Raw genomic sequence first — 14,714 nt, forward strand, 5'->3', positions numbered from 1 at the left:
TGTTCAACATTTGCAACACACAGTTTAACATTTCTTTAAGCTGATGTACCATAACGCTCCTCATGGGGAATGATTTAGATTGTGATGTGACGTGCTAAGAGAGAGATTGATTGCTAACCTGGTCTGTCACTTTAGGGTCAATGATAGCCTCAGTTCAACCAATAAGATGCACAGATATGTGAGAGAATAGGATGTGTCAGGCATGAGTTTACAAAGGGATCAAGTGGGTTAAGTGAGTGGGCAAAAAATTAACAGGTTAAGTATAAAGTGAGGAAATGTGACTTTTGTAGGGAGAACAAAATATCAATGTACTTCTTAAATGGAGAGAATGCAGAATTGTGAGATAGAGAGGGAAATGTATATTGTGTGACACGGGTCACGAAAGGTTAGTATGCAAATGCAGCAAGTGATTCGGAAGGTAAATAGAATAGTAGTATTTATTGCAAGGGGAATGGAATATGAAAGTAGGATGTACACTGCATTAGTGAGACCACACTTGAAGCACTGTTTACAAATTTGTCCTCCTTATTTAAGGATGTAATTGCACTGGAAGCAGTTCAGAGATGGTTCTTTCGATTGATTCCTAGGATGGCAATGGGAAGTTATCTTAAGAAGAATACATGGACTAGCTGGGCCTATATCTATATTTCAGAAGAAATGGAAGTTTATTTTGGAGTTAATAATGTAAGATGCTGAGGGAGCTTGACATGGTGGATGCTGATATGATGTTTCCCTTTGTGTGAGAGAGACTAGAACAAGGGGACAAGCTTAAACATAAGGTATCTCCCATTTAAGACTGAGATGAAATTTTCTTCTCTGGATATTACTCTGAAATTCTCTTCTGCAATGAGCAGTGGAGGATCACTGAATATAATCAAGTCCGAGTTAAAGAGTTTCTCAATTGATGAGAGTTAAAGTTTACTGGAGGTAAAAGAACAGTAGTGTGATCACAGTCAGATCAGCCATAATCTTATTAAATGACAGAGCAGGTTTAATGGATCCATTGGTCTATTCTGCTTGTTCATATGCTTGTAAGTAGAGGCTGAAGCTCAGATATTGTGTGGGAAAGTGATGTCAGTTAGCGGCTAATTATAGTTGTATGTTTCTATAGACTGACAGCGACTTGGCTGCTCCTTGCACTGTATCAATATCTCTACAAGGTCAAAAATATAGCAGGAAATAACTAGAGTTCTCCCTCTTTATGTATCCTTTTGAAAAGATTGTTCAATTATAATTCAGACTATCATAATGTCGAATAAAATGCTGTTATATAAATGACAGCAAGACGGACAGGAAGAAAGAGCAGCATGAGGGAGAGATAGAGAAGGCATGTGTGGATGGAATGAGGTTAGTTGTACAAACTGTGGCTAATGGCGAACAACCAGGATGTCAACAGCCCAGCGCTACAGTCCTTCATACATTGATATATCTTCTCAATCTCTGAATCCAGAGATAGGAAAGTAGCTGCTTTGTGTCTTCATGTCTAAATAAATCCTAGTCTGGAATACCACTGTTAGTTGACAACAATAGTTTTAAGACATTGGTAAATTAGTACAAAAGTAGATTTTAAAACTATATAAATGTAGTCTGTGTCATATACTTAGACCAACAGAAAGTGACTGAGCTTGATGAATGTTTTACAGACCATAGTGTAAATTCCCTGTTTCTTGAAGCCACTAATATAACAAGTTTTATAACCATCTATTGGCTAATCACCCTTCTCTGGTAATTTTCCATACATAGTAGATAGGTGGGTAAAGCTCTCACTTGTGGCTGAGTCATGGTTTCAAACCCTATATTAGAGATGTGATCACAAAATCCAGTTGGATGCCCTTGGTTTGACTGTGGGCTCTTTGTGTCTCCTTGTTGACTGAGCTCAGTCCTTCACACTGGCTCAGTGGTTGGCACTGCTACCTCACAGTGACATAAAGGAAGGAGCGGGAGCAGTCTACATTTATTGCTACCAATAGGAGATGCTTCTTGTCTTCTAAGGGACCATTCCAAACCACAATCCTATCCTCCTCCCCCCCAGCTCACGTCTGCTGTCTGAGGGAATAGTGCAGTCCCCAAGGTGTTGTCTTTCAGATGAGATGTTAAGCTGAAGCCTTTTCTGCCCCCTCAGTTGGAACTAACAGAGATCTCTCAGCCACCATTAGATGACAAGTGGGTAAGTTCTCCTTGTCCTCAATATTTATACCTCAACCAACATCACTCATGCTGATGAGCTGGTCTGTTCGTGATCTCAGAATGCACCTAAAAACTTTGCAATGACCATGGGATTTTCCATCCAAGCTGAGGGGATGGATAGGCTCTTGGTTTAGCACGATGTCCTAACAAGCAGAAAGCTGAAAAATTCACCTGGACCATCTCTGATATCTCCTTCCGCTTCCTGGACCTCTCTGCCTCCGTCTCTATTTCTGGTACTGCCTCAACGCCAACATCTGTTTCGAGCCCACTGACTCCCATAGGTACCTGGATGATGACGACAACTCTCACCCACCCTCCTGCAAGAATGTGATCCCTTACTCCAAGTTCCTCCGGCTCTGCCACATCTGCTCTCAAGATGGAGCCCTCCACTCCTGGACATCCCAGGTGTCCTCCTCTTTCAAGGAATGCAACATCCTCCCCCGCCTGCCGCCGGTGAGCAAAAATGCCCTCAGCTGCATCTCTTTCATTTCTCACATTTCTGCCCTCAAGCCCCTTCCCCCCCTCAACAAAAATAAAGACAGAATTCCACCTGGTCCTCTCATACCACCCCATCTATCTTTCCCCAGTCCCACCCCTCCCCTCGGTTTATTTCCCAGCTCCCTTCCCTCCCATTTCTGAAGAAGGGTCCTGATCTGAAACATCAAGTTTCATGCTCGTGTGATGCTGCCTGCTGTGTTCCTCCAGCTCCACTCTGATTCCAGAATCTGCAGTTCTTGCTATCTCCAAGCTGAAAAAGAACTTGGCTCGGTGGGTCACTGTTTTACAGGGAGATATTACTGAGCTGTGTACTCCAGCAAGGCCACAGGTTTGATCCCTAATCTGTGGCATGTTAGCTGACTTTAGACAGCTCAGCTCTAAGTGCATAATCAGTGCCCTTAGCATTCCAAAGAGATCGAGGGTACCCTCATCAAGTTGGCGCTCACTGTAGGGTCCAAGAACAGCAGCCTATTCTCCTTGCTTTGCTGTGGCAGAAGTGCTGGCAAGAGTTTTGAGAGTGCTATTCAGTCTTTGAGCAGACACACACAAAATCAGTTTTGCCATGTGTTCCCTAATCCTGTCGTTGTATGTCTCTTCCAGATTATGTTTACTTTGAAAACTCCTCCAGCAATCCATACCTTATCCGAAGGATAGAGGAACTGAACAAGGTACAGGCTTTATATTCTTTAATGAGTACAGTGTGAACCTGATGGAGATGTGTATCAGCACAGTAAGAAATACTGACTTGTGGTTTTATGGGGTGATGCATATTTCCGTCTCCTGCCTCTATCACTTCACAGATCAGAGGGCTGACAGGCAACCTGCTCCCTTTCCCTTGAGAAAGAGACAGATACGTGACATCAACTGTACTGTGGAGAGGTGATGATGTAGTGTTAGATGTCACTGGATTAATAATCCACAACCCCAGTCAAATCCTCAGGGTACATGTGTTCCCAAAGGATGGATGACCTTTGAATTCAATACAGATATGGAATTAAAAGTCAATCCAATGACAAAATAAAATCTAGTTCTTTAATATCCTTTAGGGAATGAAATCTGCCGTCCTTACCCAGTCTGGCCATGTGACAATTGACTTCGGATCCACAGCAGTATGGTTGACTCATGACTGCCCTCTGAAGTGGCCAAGCTGGCCACTCGATTGTATCAAACTGCTACAAGATCTAAGGAAACAAACTCAAATGGACCTCTCATGATCAACCTCAATAAACCAGGTCTGTCGATCCTGCAAAGTCCTCCTTATTAACATACAGAGTGTTATTATGACAGCTGTTTCACAGAATAGTCAAGCGACAGCCCACCATAGTTAATCTCATAAATTTATGCCTTGGAGACTTTATCCCAGACATTGGGATCACCACCATACCTCAATGTTCTGTCCCGCCAGCAGAGGTGGTAGCACAGTCGTGTACAGTCGGGAAGAAGTTGCTTTGGGAGTTTTCAGCATTGGTTTCAGATTTCATGAAACAGCATTGCATTTGGTCAGACAAGGGTAGGAAACCTCCAGCGTCCTCCCTTGCAGCTGATCAGTCATGATAAATCACTCCTGCATGTTGAACATCATTTGGAGGGAGCACTGAGGGTGACAAGGATGCAGAAAGTAGTCTGGGTGGGTTACTTAAATATCCATCACCAAGAGTGGATCAGGAGCAGCATTATTGACTGAGTCAGCGGAATCCTAAAGGACATAGCTGCTAGGCTGGATCTGTGGCTGGCAGTGAGGGAACCAACAAGAGGGAAAAAACACACCTGAGCTTGTTGTCATCAATTTGTCTGACAGGTATGTGCCTATCCATGACAATTTTGGTAGGTCTCAGCATCGCATGATCCTTGTAGAGATGAATTCCTGCCTTTGAGTTAAATTGTCAAACTACATTGTGTTAATGACTTGGTCATCTGGTTTCTTGTGATGATGATTGAGTGTTAGATGTTTGCCCCGAGATATAAGGGAGGACAGACATGGTCTCGGTTTTGACTCTGTACTCTATCAGATTGATCAGCATCATGGGCTGCGCATCTCTAAATTAAAGGAACAAGACCAGCAAGCAGTTGTCCAGTCCACGGGTGCTCTGTGCTGAATGAAGTTGATCCCTGTTGGATACTACACTTGGTTTTAATGCTGCTAAGCTGGGGTATAGAATTGACTGTCCCGTGATCTCTGGAAAGTGAATGAGGAATGGGAGGATGGGAACTTGTCCAGTTTGATACTTCTCATGTTTGAGCAGTCTGTTGACTTTACACAGAAATGCGTTTGGATAAGGTGTCCACATCTTTCATAGGATGTCCAAGCCGGCATTAGTTGCCCGTCCTAATTGCCCTTGAATTGATTGGTCCAGTTAGCCATTTTTGAGGCAGTTGATGGTCTGGAGTCAAATGCAGGCTAGGTTGGGTATGGATGGCAGATTTTCTTCCCTGAAAGAGCATTAGTAACCAAAAAGGAATTTTACAACAACTGATGGTCACCATCTTTAAGATTAGCTTCTTTATATTCCAGATTTATTTATTGAACTTAAGTTTCACTAGGTAAGCTGGATGGTTTTGAACCCACATCTCCAGAGCATTTGCCTGGACCTTTGGATTAGTAGCCCAGCTCCATTACCCCTATGCCATTGTCACCCCTATGGGAAAAATGTCTTTACAAATCTCAGGAAATTTAAAAGAAATAAACCAAAGAATTGCTTCATTTTTAACCAGAAGTAAAATTTGTGCTTGAATTTAATAGAATCAATTGCCCAGAGATGGATTGTTGAGCCTGACTAGTCTATGCTAGTGTCCACGCGCTTATCGACTGACTTATTTACTGTGCCGCTGCTGCCTCTCCATTTTACTGCACAAAGTCTCCCTAGTCACTGTCAATCTCCCTGCTGCTGTAATGCCAGATGACAGTATTCCCAAGTGACTTGCTGCCTGATTTTGTTATTCTTGCGCTGGAGTAGGAGGAGTGTGAAGATTGTCAATGGGGAATTTATCTCCTGGGTAGTTGTCTTATTCTCGTTATTGCCATTCTGTGGTGCACCCTGTTGTTGAACTCTTTCCATTCTGCAGGAATAAGACTCTTGCACTTGAACCCAAACCCCAGAAGACATTTTCCCGTCTTGCACACAACTAATTGCTGCCTTTTCTGGGTCAGGTTTGCCTTTTGTTAAATTATGTGGGGTGTGGACATTACTGACTGGGTCAGCAGTTTTTGCCAATCTTAGTTGCCTCGGGGAAGTGGTGGTAAGCTGCCTTCTTGAATTGCTGCAGTCCACTTGCTGCACAGACCCCCACAAAACTATTAGGGAGGGAGTTCCAAGAATTTAACCCAGTGACACTGAAGTAACAGTGATATATTTCCAAGTTAGGATGGTTTGAAGGAGATCTTGTATGCACTGGTATTCCCATATATCTGTTGCCCTTGCCTTTCAGGATGTCATGGGTTTAGAAGGTAGTGTCTAAAGACCCTTGATTAATTTATGCAGTGTATCTTATAGATTGGTAACACTGCTGCTACTGAATGTCAGTTCTGGAAGGAGTGAATGTTTGTGGATATAGTGCCAATTAAGTAAACTAAGGAGTGGATTTGCAACCCACACTGACTCAGAACTGAGACTAGAAAATTGCATCTCCGCTGGTCTGGACTCAACCCAGTGTTCCCAAGTGAAAACTCAATGCATAACCACCTGCATCAATTCAACTCCCCAAGTGACTCCCCAGATACATCCAACTTTCTCCAGTCCTCTTCATTCCACCTTCGGGGAATGATCTTATCCTTTTGACCCTTGCAAATCTTTTTCCAAAAATCTGTCTGTCTTCCAACAGACAACAGCTCATGGCTATTTGATGTCTTGGGTCTCTTTTGCTGCTCCTCCCTTAACATTATGAACATTTATACTTAAGCAGCAAAAAAGTTTATCAATTTAAATATCCCAAAAACATATACATGCTCTTTGTTTTTAAAAAAAGCCGCAGGGAAGAAATCAAGACAATAAAGTGTGAAGCTAGATGAACACAGCAGGCCCAGCAGCATCACAGGAGCACAAAAGCTGACGTTTCGGGCCTAGACCCTTCATCAGAGAGGGGGATGGGGTGAGGGTTCTGGAATAAATAGGGAGAGAGGGGTAGGCGGACTGAAGATGGAGAGAAAAGAAGATAGGTGGGGAGGTAGGGAGGGGATAGGTCAGTCCAGGGAAGACGGACAGGTCAGGGAGGTGGGATGAGGTTAGTAGGTAGGAAATGGAGGTGCGGCTTGAGGTGGGAGGAAGGGATGGGTGAGAGGAAGAACAGGTTAGGGAAGCAGAGACAGGTTGGACTGGTTTTGGGATGCAGTGTGGGGACGGGACGAACTGGACTGGTTTTGGGATGCGGTGGGGGAAGGGGAGATTTGGCTGGTGAAGTCCACATTGATACCATTGGGCTGCAGGGTTCCCAAGCGGAATATGAATTGCTGTTCCTGCAACCTTCGGGTGGCATCATTGTGGCACTGCAGGAGGCCCATGATGGACATGTCATCTAAATAATGGGAGGGGGAGTTGAAATGGTTTGCGACTGGGAGGTGCAGTTGTTTATTGCGAGCCGAGTGGAGGCGTTCGGGTTTCTCTGTAGAAGTTGGCTTTCTGAAAAAAAACACTTTGACCGGTTGATTATCCTCAAAGGCAAAACAATTAAATGTAGGATGCTCTAGAACCTGGTGTTCCAGTTGACGTGGTCAAGTCACTCATCATGCATCATATTTCTGAAATCTTGCAGATGCGGCTTGCTCAGGAAATATTGTCTCAAGTTGTTCTTTCAAGCCTTCTTTCGAAAGAATGTACAGGTTTCACCTTGAACTCAACAAGACAATTTTTCTTTCCAAAAATAAGAGAGGTCAGATGGGCACGTTCTTGATAAGCTTTCCTCCAACTCAGCTTATTCTTGGGTTTCCTTCAACTGAACCAGCTGAAACAAGTACCTCTCCAAGCCAATTATTGTTCAAAAAAGCCCCAGCAGGAATTTACAGCGCAGAAAGCACTTATGACTAGTCACATGATTTTTCAGGAAGCGTTTTTAAATGAAATGTGCAAAGTCCACTGTGAACTTTCAATGGTTTCTTCTAAAGAAACCATGCCAGATTTTTCCACAAAACTTAAAATAAATTAATTTCAACATTCCTTCAAAACTTTAATAGTCTAATCAACCTTCAACATAAAGCATTTTCATGACTCTTGTAAAATAATTCTCTGGCAAGAGAAGAGTAGCTGTTGGTCAGCAACTCAACTAAAGGAAGGAAGGGCATGGTGGTGGAAGCTTCAGCCCAGGTCACCATTTAGTATCCTTGGCCAGTGCATGTGTCAGGGGATTAAGAAACAAGCAACTTGATGCTTGTGAAAAATGACTGCTTGGGTAGGGTGCTGCAGCAGTGATGTAGGAGCAGAAGTAGGCCATTTGGCCCTTAAATCTACTCTATCATTCACTCAGATCATGATAGATCTGAGTGTGGCTTAATTCTGCTCTTCTGCCTGTGCAGCCATAGTGCAGAGGAAGCTAATAATGAGAGGAGAGAGCTGGGGTTGGGGGGCCGTTGTAGGAGCCAGTGAACATTGCAGTTCCTCTGAACTGAAATGATAACACAGAGAGTGATTGGTGTTCTGGCATTGATGTTGAGAGGCGACCTTGTAGAAGTTTATAAAATAATGGGGGATATAGTTGGAGTTAATGTCAAATGTCTTTTCCCTGGGATGGGGGATTTAGAGACAAAGGGGCATGTTTTTACAGTGAGAGAAGAGAGATATATAAAAGATATGGGGGCAAATTTTTTACACAGGTTGGTTTGAATGTGGAATGAACTTCCTGAGGAAGTGGTCAATATGGTTACGATTGCAGCTTTTAAGTGATTTGGATAGGCACGTGAACAGGAAAAGTTTGGAGGGTTATGGGCCAGGAGCAGGCAGTGGGACTCATTTAGTTTGGGATTATGTTCGGCACGTTCTTGGACCGAAGGCCTGTTTCTGTGCTGTATGACTCTGAAGAAAAGAGTCAAAATGTGTATTTCTTGGCACTTTTTGTGACCTGAGGACATTTCAAAGGGCTTCACAGCCAATAGTGTTTTTTGAAGTGAATTGTCCATTTCAGTGCAAGGAGCACAATATGGTGGTTCAGATCACCTATTTTTTAATGATGTTGGTGAAGAGTACCGGTGATAATTGCCTCCTTCTCTTCCAATGGAGGGTGTGAATTCCTTCACACCCCTTGATGGCAGGCAAGCTCTCTGTTTGATTTCTAAGGAAGAAATGGCCTTTCCAAAAGTTCATCACTTTGTTTGTATCATGCTGGAAATTCAGTCTGAATTACATGCTAAAGTGCCTGGAGTGCGACTCTTGTGTGAAACCTTTTGACTTTTGATACAGGTAGCGAGTTTTGAGAAGATTTGTACAGGTGTTGATACAGGTGTTGTCTGATGAGCAGTGTTTATTGAGTGGGCAAGTTACACACTCAGTTTCATCCCACCACTTTATGCAGCATGCAAACTGGATTTAATTTTGTTTTAAGCAGACCGGCAGTGGCAACGTAGAAGCTAAGGTTGTGTGTCTGTACCGGAGAAGAGACATTTCCAGCAACCTTAACGGTCTCGCAGACAACCATGCACGTGAGTACCTTGTGATTCATCTGGGGCATGTGTGGGTGGTGAGGACACAGGGGTGCTCAAATATTATCTGATCCAGCAGCAGTAATGTCTGAGGGTGTTCCGTTTGAAAGTCAAGGCTGGCTGTTAGTGCCATGGATTGGCTTTGTTTAAATGTAGGACGTTTCATGGCTGATGTTTGGTTTCAACCTGCAGCTCAGTGAGAGAAATTATTCACAGCTCGAGTACTTGTGTGGTGTAAGCAGGAGTTTTGTTCCATTTAGAGTACCGTGTTCTGGGCACTACACTTGAGGAGGGAAATACTGACTTTGGAATGGGTGCAGTGCAGATTCACCAAAATGAAGGTAGGGTCAACCAGGCTAAAATTACAAGGACAGGGTCCATAGTCTAGGCTTGTGTTCCCTTGATTGTAGAAAATTAAGGGACAATTGAAGGGTTTAAGATGATTAAGGAGGGTAAATTAGATCAGTCAGGATCTAATTGCATAGTGGAAGAGGCTCAGGTTGGGGGTTGGGGAGCTGATTGGCCTCTTTCCATTTCTGCATTCCCAGTGCACATTATTGCCAGTGGGAATATTGCACCATATGTTACACCTCACTGAATACCTGCTTTTCTGATAAACCAATGTTCTTCTAAATAAATAACTTTTAAATTAAGAAACGTTGCACATTTCTATTCTGTGTTTTAAAGACTGTCCGATGGTTAGCAGTTTGTAATTATCTGTGTGGGCAAAGTAAATAATTTTATAAAATAAAGAACTAACAGCATCTAGCTGTGGAACTGTTATACTGTAGTTAGTTTGTCAGAATAAAAATCACTTCATCCTGTCTACATCCTACATACTTTTTCAAAAAGATATTCCGTTGAATCTTGTGAAATAAAACTTACTTTCACTGTTGGTATAGAGCACTTTCATTCAGTTGAGCAGTTTGCTAGTTTCTCATGTTTTCCCTTAAATAATAAATGACGTCCACCAGAAGAGCAGTTGTTTGTAAGTATGTCAATATGAGTGAAATACTGCCTCTGAAACAGTGATAGAGTGTGGTTTCATAGGAGGAAGGTGTCTTGCATGCGTTGATCCATTCTAACTGGCTATAAAGTTGAGTGGCCAACAACTTTGAGGGATCACAGATGATGATAGCAGGGTTGATGGTTTGCCTAAGTAATTCTTTCTACTTTTGTTGCCTCTCCTCATCCTGCCTCTCTCTTAGATATGAGCACACAAATTAGGATCAAAAGTAGGCCATTCAGCCTACTGAATGGGGTCCGTTCCACCATTGAATAAGATCATGGCTGATCTGTTCATAATTTAGATTTCACATTCCCAACTACCCCCAATAACCTCTGATACCCCTGCATGAGAAAAGTCTGTCTACATCTGCCTTAAACATATTCAATGACCCTGTCTCCAATATCACCTGAGCTGAGGTTCCAAAATTGCACAAAGCTTTGAGCAGAAAATATTTTTCCTCATCTCTGTCCTAGGGGGGGAAGTTCCTAATTTTAAACTAGTGACCCTTAGTTCTGGACAGTCTTATAGAAGGAAACAATATTTCTGTGTCTGCCTTTTCAAGACCACTCAGGATCTTATACACTTCAAACAGGTCACCTCTCACTCTTCTAAATTTCAGTGGAAACTATTTTTTAAAATACAATAACCTGCTTATTCCGGGTATAAATCTAGGAAGTTATGTCTGGTCTCCCTCCCAATGTGTTTATATCATTCCTTAAATAAGGAAGCAAAAATCACATACAGTATTCAAGATGGGATCTTACCTGTGCCCTACAAAACTGCTACATGACATTTTTACTGAGATAGTAGGAACTGCAGATGCTGGAGAATCAGAGATAACAAGGTGTAGAGCTGGATGAACACAGCAGCCAAGCAGCATCAGAGGAGGAAGGCTGACGTTTCGGGCCTAGACCCTTCTTCAGCAATGGGCATTTCTGAAGAAGGGTCTAGGCCTGAAACGTCAGCCTTCCTGCTTGGCCTGCTGCGTTCATCCAGTTCTACACCTTGTTATCCATGACATTTTTACTTTTGTGTTCAATTCCTCTGTTATAAATCATAGCATTCCACTAGTCTTACTTTCTGTTGTTTGTATCAAGCTTCTCATTACTAAGCTAATGCATTGTGCATCAAAAACTCTATAAAGCAGCAAGTTCCATATTTTTACCACTAGTGATATTACTCCAGCCCCCTCTCACCCCAGCACCTTGACTGCGTATCTGCTGACATTAATCCAGCTCCTTCACAGTCATTTGGTAACCCTTGTTCCCCCAGTGCACTGTGTTCCTGACTATATCTCTATTGATGTTAATCCAGCTCCCTTTCTCTGTCACTCAGTATTACCACCCACGCCCCAGAGCCCTGTATCACTGACTATCTCAACTGATATTAATCTAGCTCCCTCTCAGTGTCACTCAGTAACCCCCTCCCCCACCAGCATCCTGTGTTTCCAACTGTGGTATTATCACTGGACTGTTAATCCAAACACGCAGGAAATGTTCTAGGGACCTGGGTTAAAATCCTGCCACAGCAGATAAATGTCTGGAATTAAGAGTCAAATGATAACCACGAATCCATTGCCTATTGTTGGAAAAACCCATCTGATTCACTAATGTCCTTTAGGAGACGGAAACTGCGTACTTACCTAGTCTGGTCTACATCTGACTCCAGAGCCACAGCAATGTGGTTCACTCATAACCGCCCTCTGGGCAATTAGGACTGGACAATAAAAGCTGGCCCAGCCAGCGATGCCCTCACCCTGTGAATGAATAAAGTAAACAAAAAAGACTGGAGGCCTGTGACCTGTGGTGTGCTGCAAGGATTGGTGTTGGGCCCACTGCTGTTTATCATTTATATAAATGCTTTGGATATAAATATAGGAAGAATGGTTATTCAGTTTGCAGATGATGCCAAAATTGGTGGTGTAGTGGACAGTGAAGAAGGTTACCTCAGAGTACATTGGGACCTTGATCGGATGGGCTAATGGGCAAAGGACTGGCAAATGGGAGTTTAATTTAGATATATGTGAGGTGCTACATTTTGATTAGGCAAATCAAGGCACGACTTATACGTTCAATGCTAGGGTCCTGGGGAATGTTGCAGAGCAAAGAGATTTTGGGGTACAGGTGCCCCCTTGAAGGTCGAGTCAGAGGTAAGCAGGCTAATGAAGAAGGCATTTGGTACACTTGCCTTTATTGGCCAGTGCATACAGTATATGAGAGATAATGGGAACTGCAGATGCTGGAGATTCCAAGATAATAAAATGTGAGGCTGGATGAACACAGCAGGCCAAGCAGCATCTCAGGAGCACAAAAGCTGACGTTTCGGGCCTAGACCCTTCATCAGAGCATACAGTATATGAGTTGGGATGTCATCTTGCAGCATTGGTTATTGCCACTTTTGGAATACTGTGTTCAGTTATGGGTCTCCCTGCTGTCGGAAAGATGTTTAAATTTGAAAGGATTTACAAAGATGTTACTGGGTTTGGAGGGTTTGAGCTATAGGGGGTGGCTGAAGAGGCTGGGGCTATTTTCCCTGGAGTGTTGGAGGCTGAGGGATGACCTTAGAATTTTATAAAGTCCTTTTCCTACATTGCAACAGTGACCACATTTCCAAAAATGGTTCCGTAATTGACTTCAAACGCTTTTGTATGTGCCACGGTAGCAAGCACCAGTAGTTCATTCTTTCGAGGAGACAATGCTGAAGCAACAAACTTTCTGCTGCAGTGATAAGAGATCCTGTGCACTGTGTGAGCAGGATGAGAGGGATTGAGTACCTCACGAGCTGATCAAAGGCTTTCTGAAGCAAAAGGAGCAACAGCTGCAAATGTAGCAAGTGCGTTTTGTTTTGGGAGGGGTGGGTGGGTGGGGGTGATGTTCAAGAAGAATTGCACAGGGTGCATGGCCCAATCTCTGGAGAATTGGCTGCTGCCTGAGGCAACATGTTAGAATGTTTAATAGCAGGGAGCCTGATGTTAAAAGGCAGACTGTTTGTGGAAACTCTCCATGACCCTCTACTCACTACAGCCATTTTTGTGGTTTACTTCCAGTCATTCCTGAGGAAAAAACAAAACTATTGCATCCACCCAATTGATGGCTAGAGAAGGGGACAGGTGGCAGGCTGCCCACAGTGTGTTTACAGTGTGGTCTGGGACATTGTGCTGAGGAACAGTTGGTAAATAGATGGTGGTGCACATCTCTGTTTGCCTCTGCAGTCATAGAATCGTACAGCACAGAAATAGACCCTTCGGTCCAACTCATCCGTATCAACCAGATATCGTAAACAAATCTAGCCCCGCTTACCAGCATTTGGCCCAAAACCTTTCCTATTCGTGTACCCATCCAGATGCATTTTAAATGTTGTAATGGTTCTAGCCGCCTCTACTTCCTCTGGCAGATCATTCCATGCATGCACCACCCTCTGCGTGAAAATGTGAGAAAACTCCTCTAACAGCCTGGTAGATGAGGGTGATGCCTGTTTAGTCACAAAGTCCAGAAAATCCAATTGTCCAGAAAATCCAATGTCCCACACCAGCTCACAATAAATCAGCCAGATCTCTAGTTCTGACGGCAGTTCTGCAGTGTATCACTTTCCACCCCCACCTAGGCGTTCTGTTTAAAGAGACGGCCTTTGGGTGCCTATGAAACTATTTGCCAGTGGTGCACCCATCTGCACAACATCAATGAGCAGCCCATCAATCCTCAGTCAATAGACTGACGCACCCACTAACAATGGACCTTGTCGGTAAGAACAAGGGGCTAACCTGCACAAATGCAGAAGTGTTGCCACCGTAATTAACCTTTCCTATTTTGATATGATATCCTGATGAGTGACGAGCTGGTCAGTCTTCTATGGTAACGTGTAGGATAACTATTAGCATCAGGACATCAGGGAGAACTCTGTTCTTTAAATTTGGCATCACCGATATCAGCTTCATATGGCAGATGGGACGTTGGCTCAACTGAAAGATGCTCATTCCAATACGGCATCGTTCCCACAGCATTGACTCTCCTGACAGGACAGTGCACCCTCAGGTGTGGGCCTGTCCCCAGGTGGCATGGTACATCCTTATTTCTGACCTTATCTGACAGTACACACTCTCTGATGCCTCATCCCCGTGACTGTGTGGTAATCGATACATACTGGTTTTCTGACGGTACGGTGCTCCCTCAGCACTGACCCCTCCACACCCTTTCTGCTGCCAATAAGGATATCAGGTTTAGATTGTATCCTCCAATCTCTGAACTTCGGCTTTAACCGATGCCTTTCAGAATCAGACGTGAAAATCCCACTAAAAGAAATGCAGCTGACACCTAAGACAACAAAGTGTGAAGCTCCTAAGATGCTGCTTGGCCTGCTGTGTTCATCCAGCTTCACACTTTGTTATCTTGGATTCTCCAG

General features: G+C 43.5%; 1 protein-coding gene across 3 annotated transcripts in view; it reads left to right on the top strand.

Annotated features, from left to right (window-relative positions):
* The window catches only part of mta2 (metastasis associated 1 family, member 2), a 69,960-nt gene that overhangs the window by 8,424 nt on the left and 46,822 nt on the right, over positions 1-14,714 (top strand). For 2 of the 3 annotated variants that reach the window (XM_059641642.1, XM_059641644.1), the window contains exons 2-3: positions 3,286-3,353; positions 9,211-9,307. In XM_059641642.1, coding sequence (XP_059497625.1) covers positions 3,286-3,353; positions 9,211-9,307 — 165 coding nt within the window. The remainder of the gene's footprint in view (positions 1-3,285; positions 3,354-9,210; positions 9,308-14,714) is intronic. The other variant, XM_059641643.1, reaches the window with a different exon arrangement.

The sequence above is a fragment of the Stegostoma tigrinum genome, chromosome 42 (assembly GCF_030684315.1).
Source record: "Stegostoma tigrinum isolate sSteTig4 chromosome 42, sSteTig4.hap1, whole genome shotgun sequence".
NCBI classification, from domain to species: Eukaryota; Metazoa; Chordata; class Chondrichthyes; order Orectolobiformes; family Stegostomatidae; genus Stegostoma; species Stegostoma tigrinum.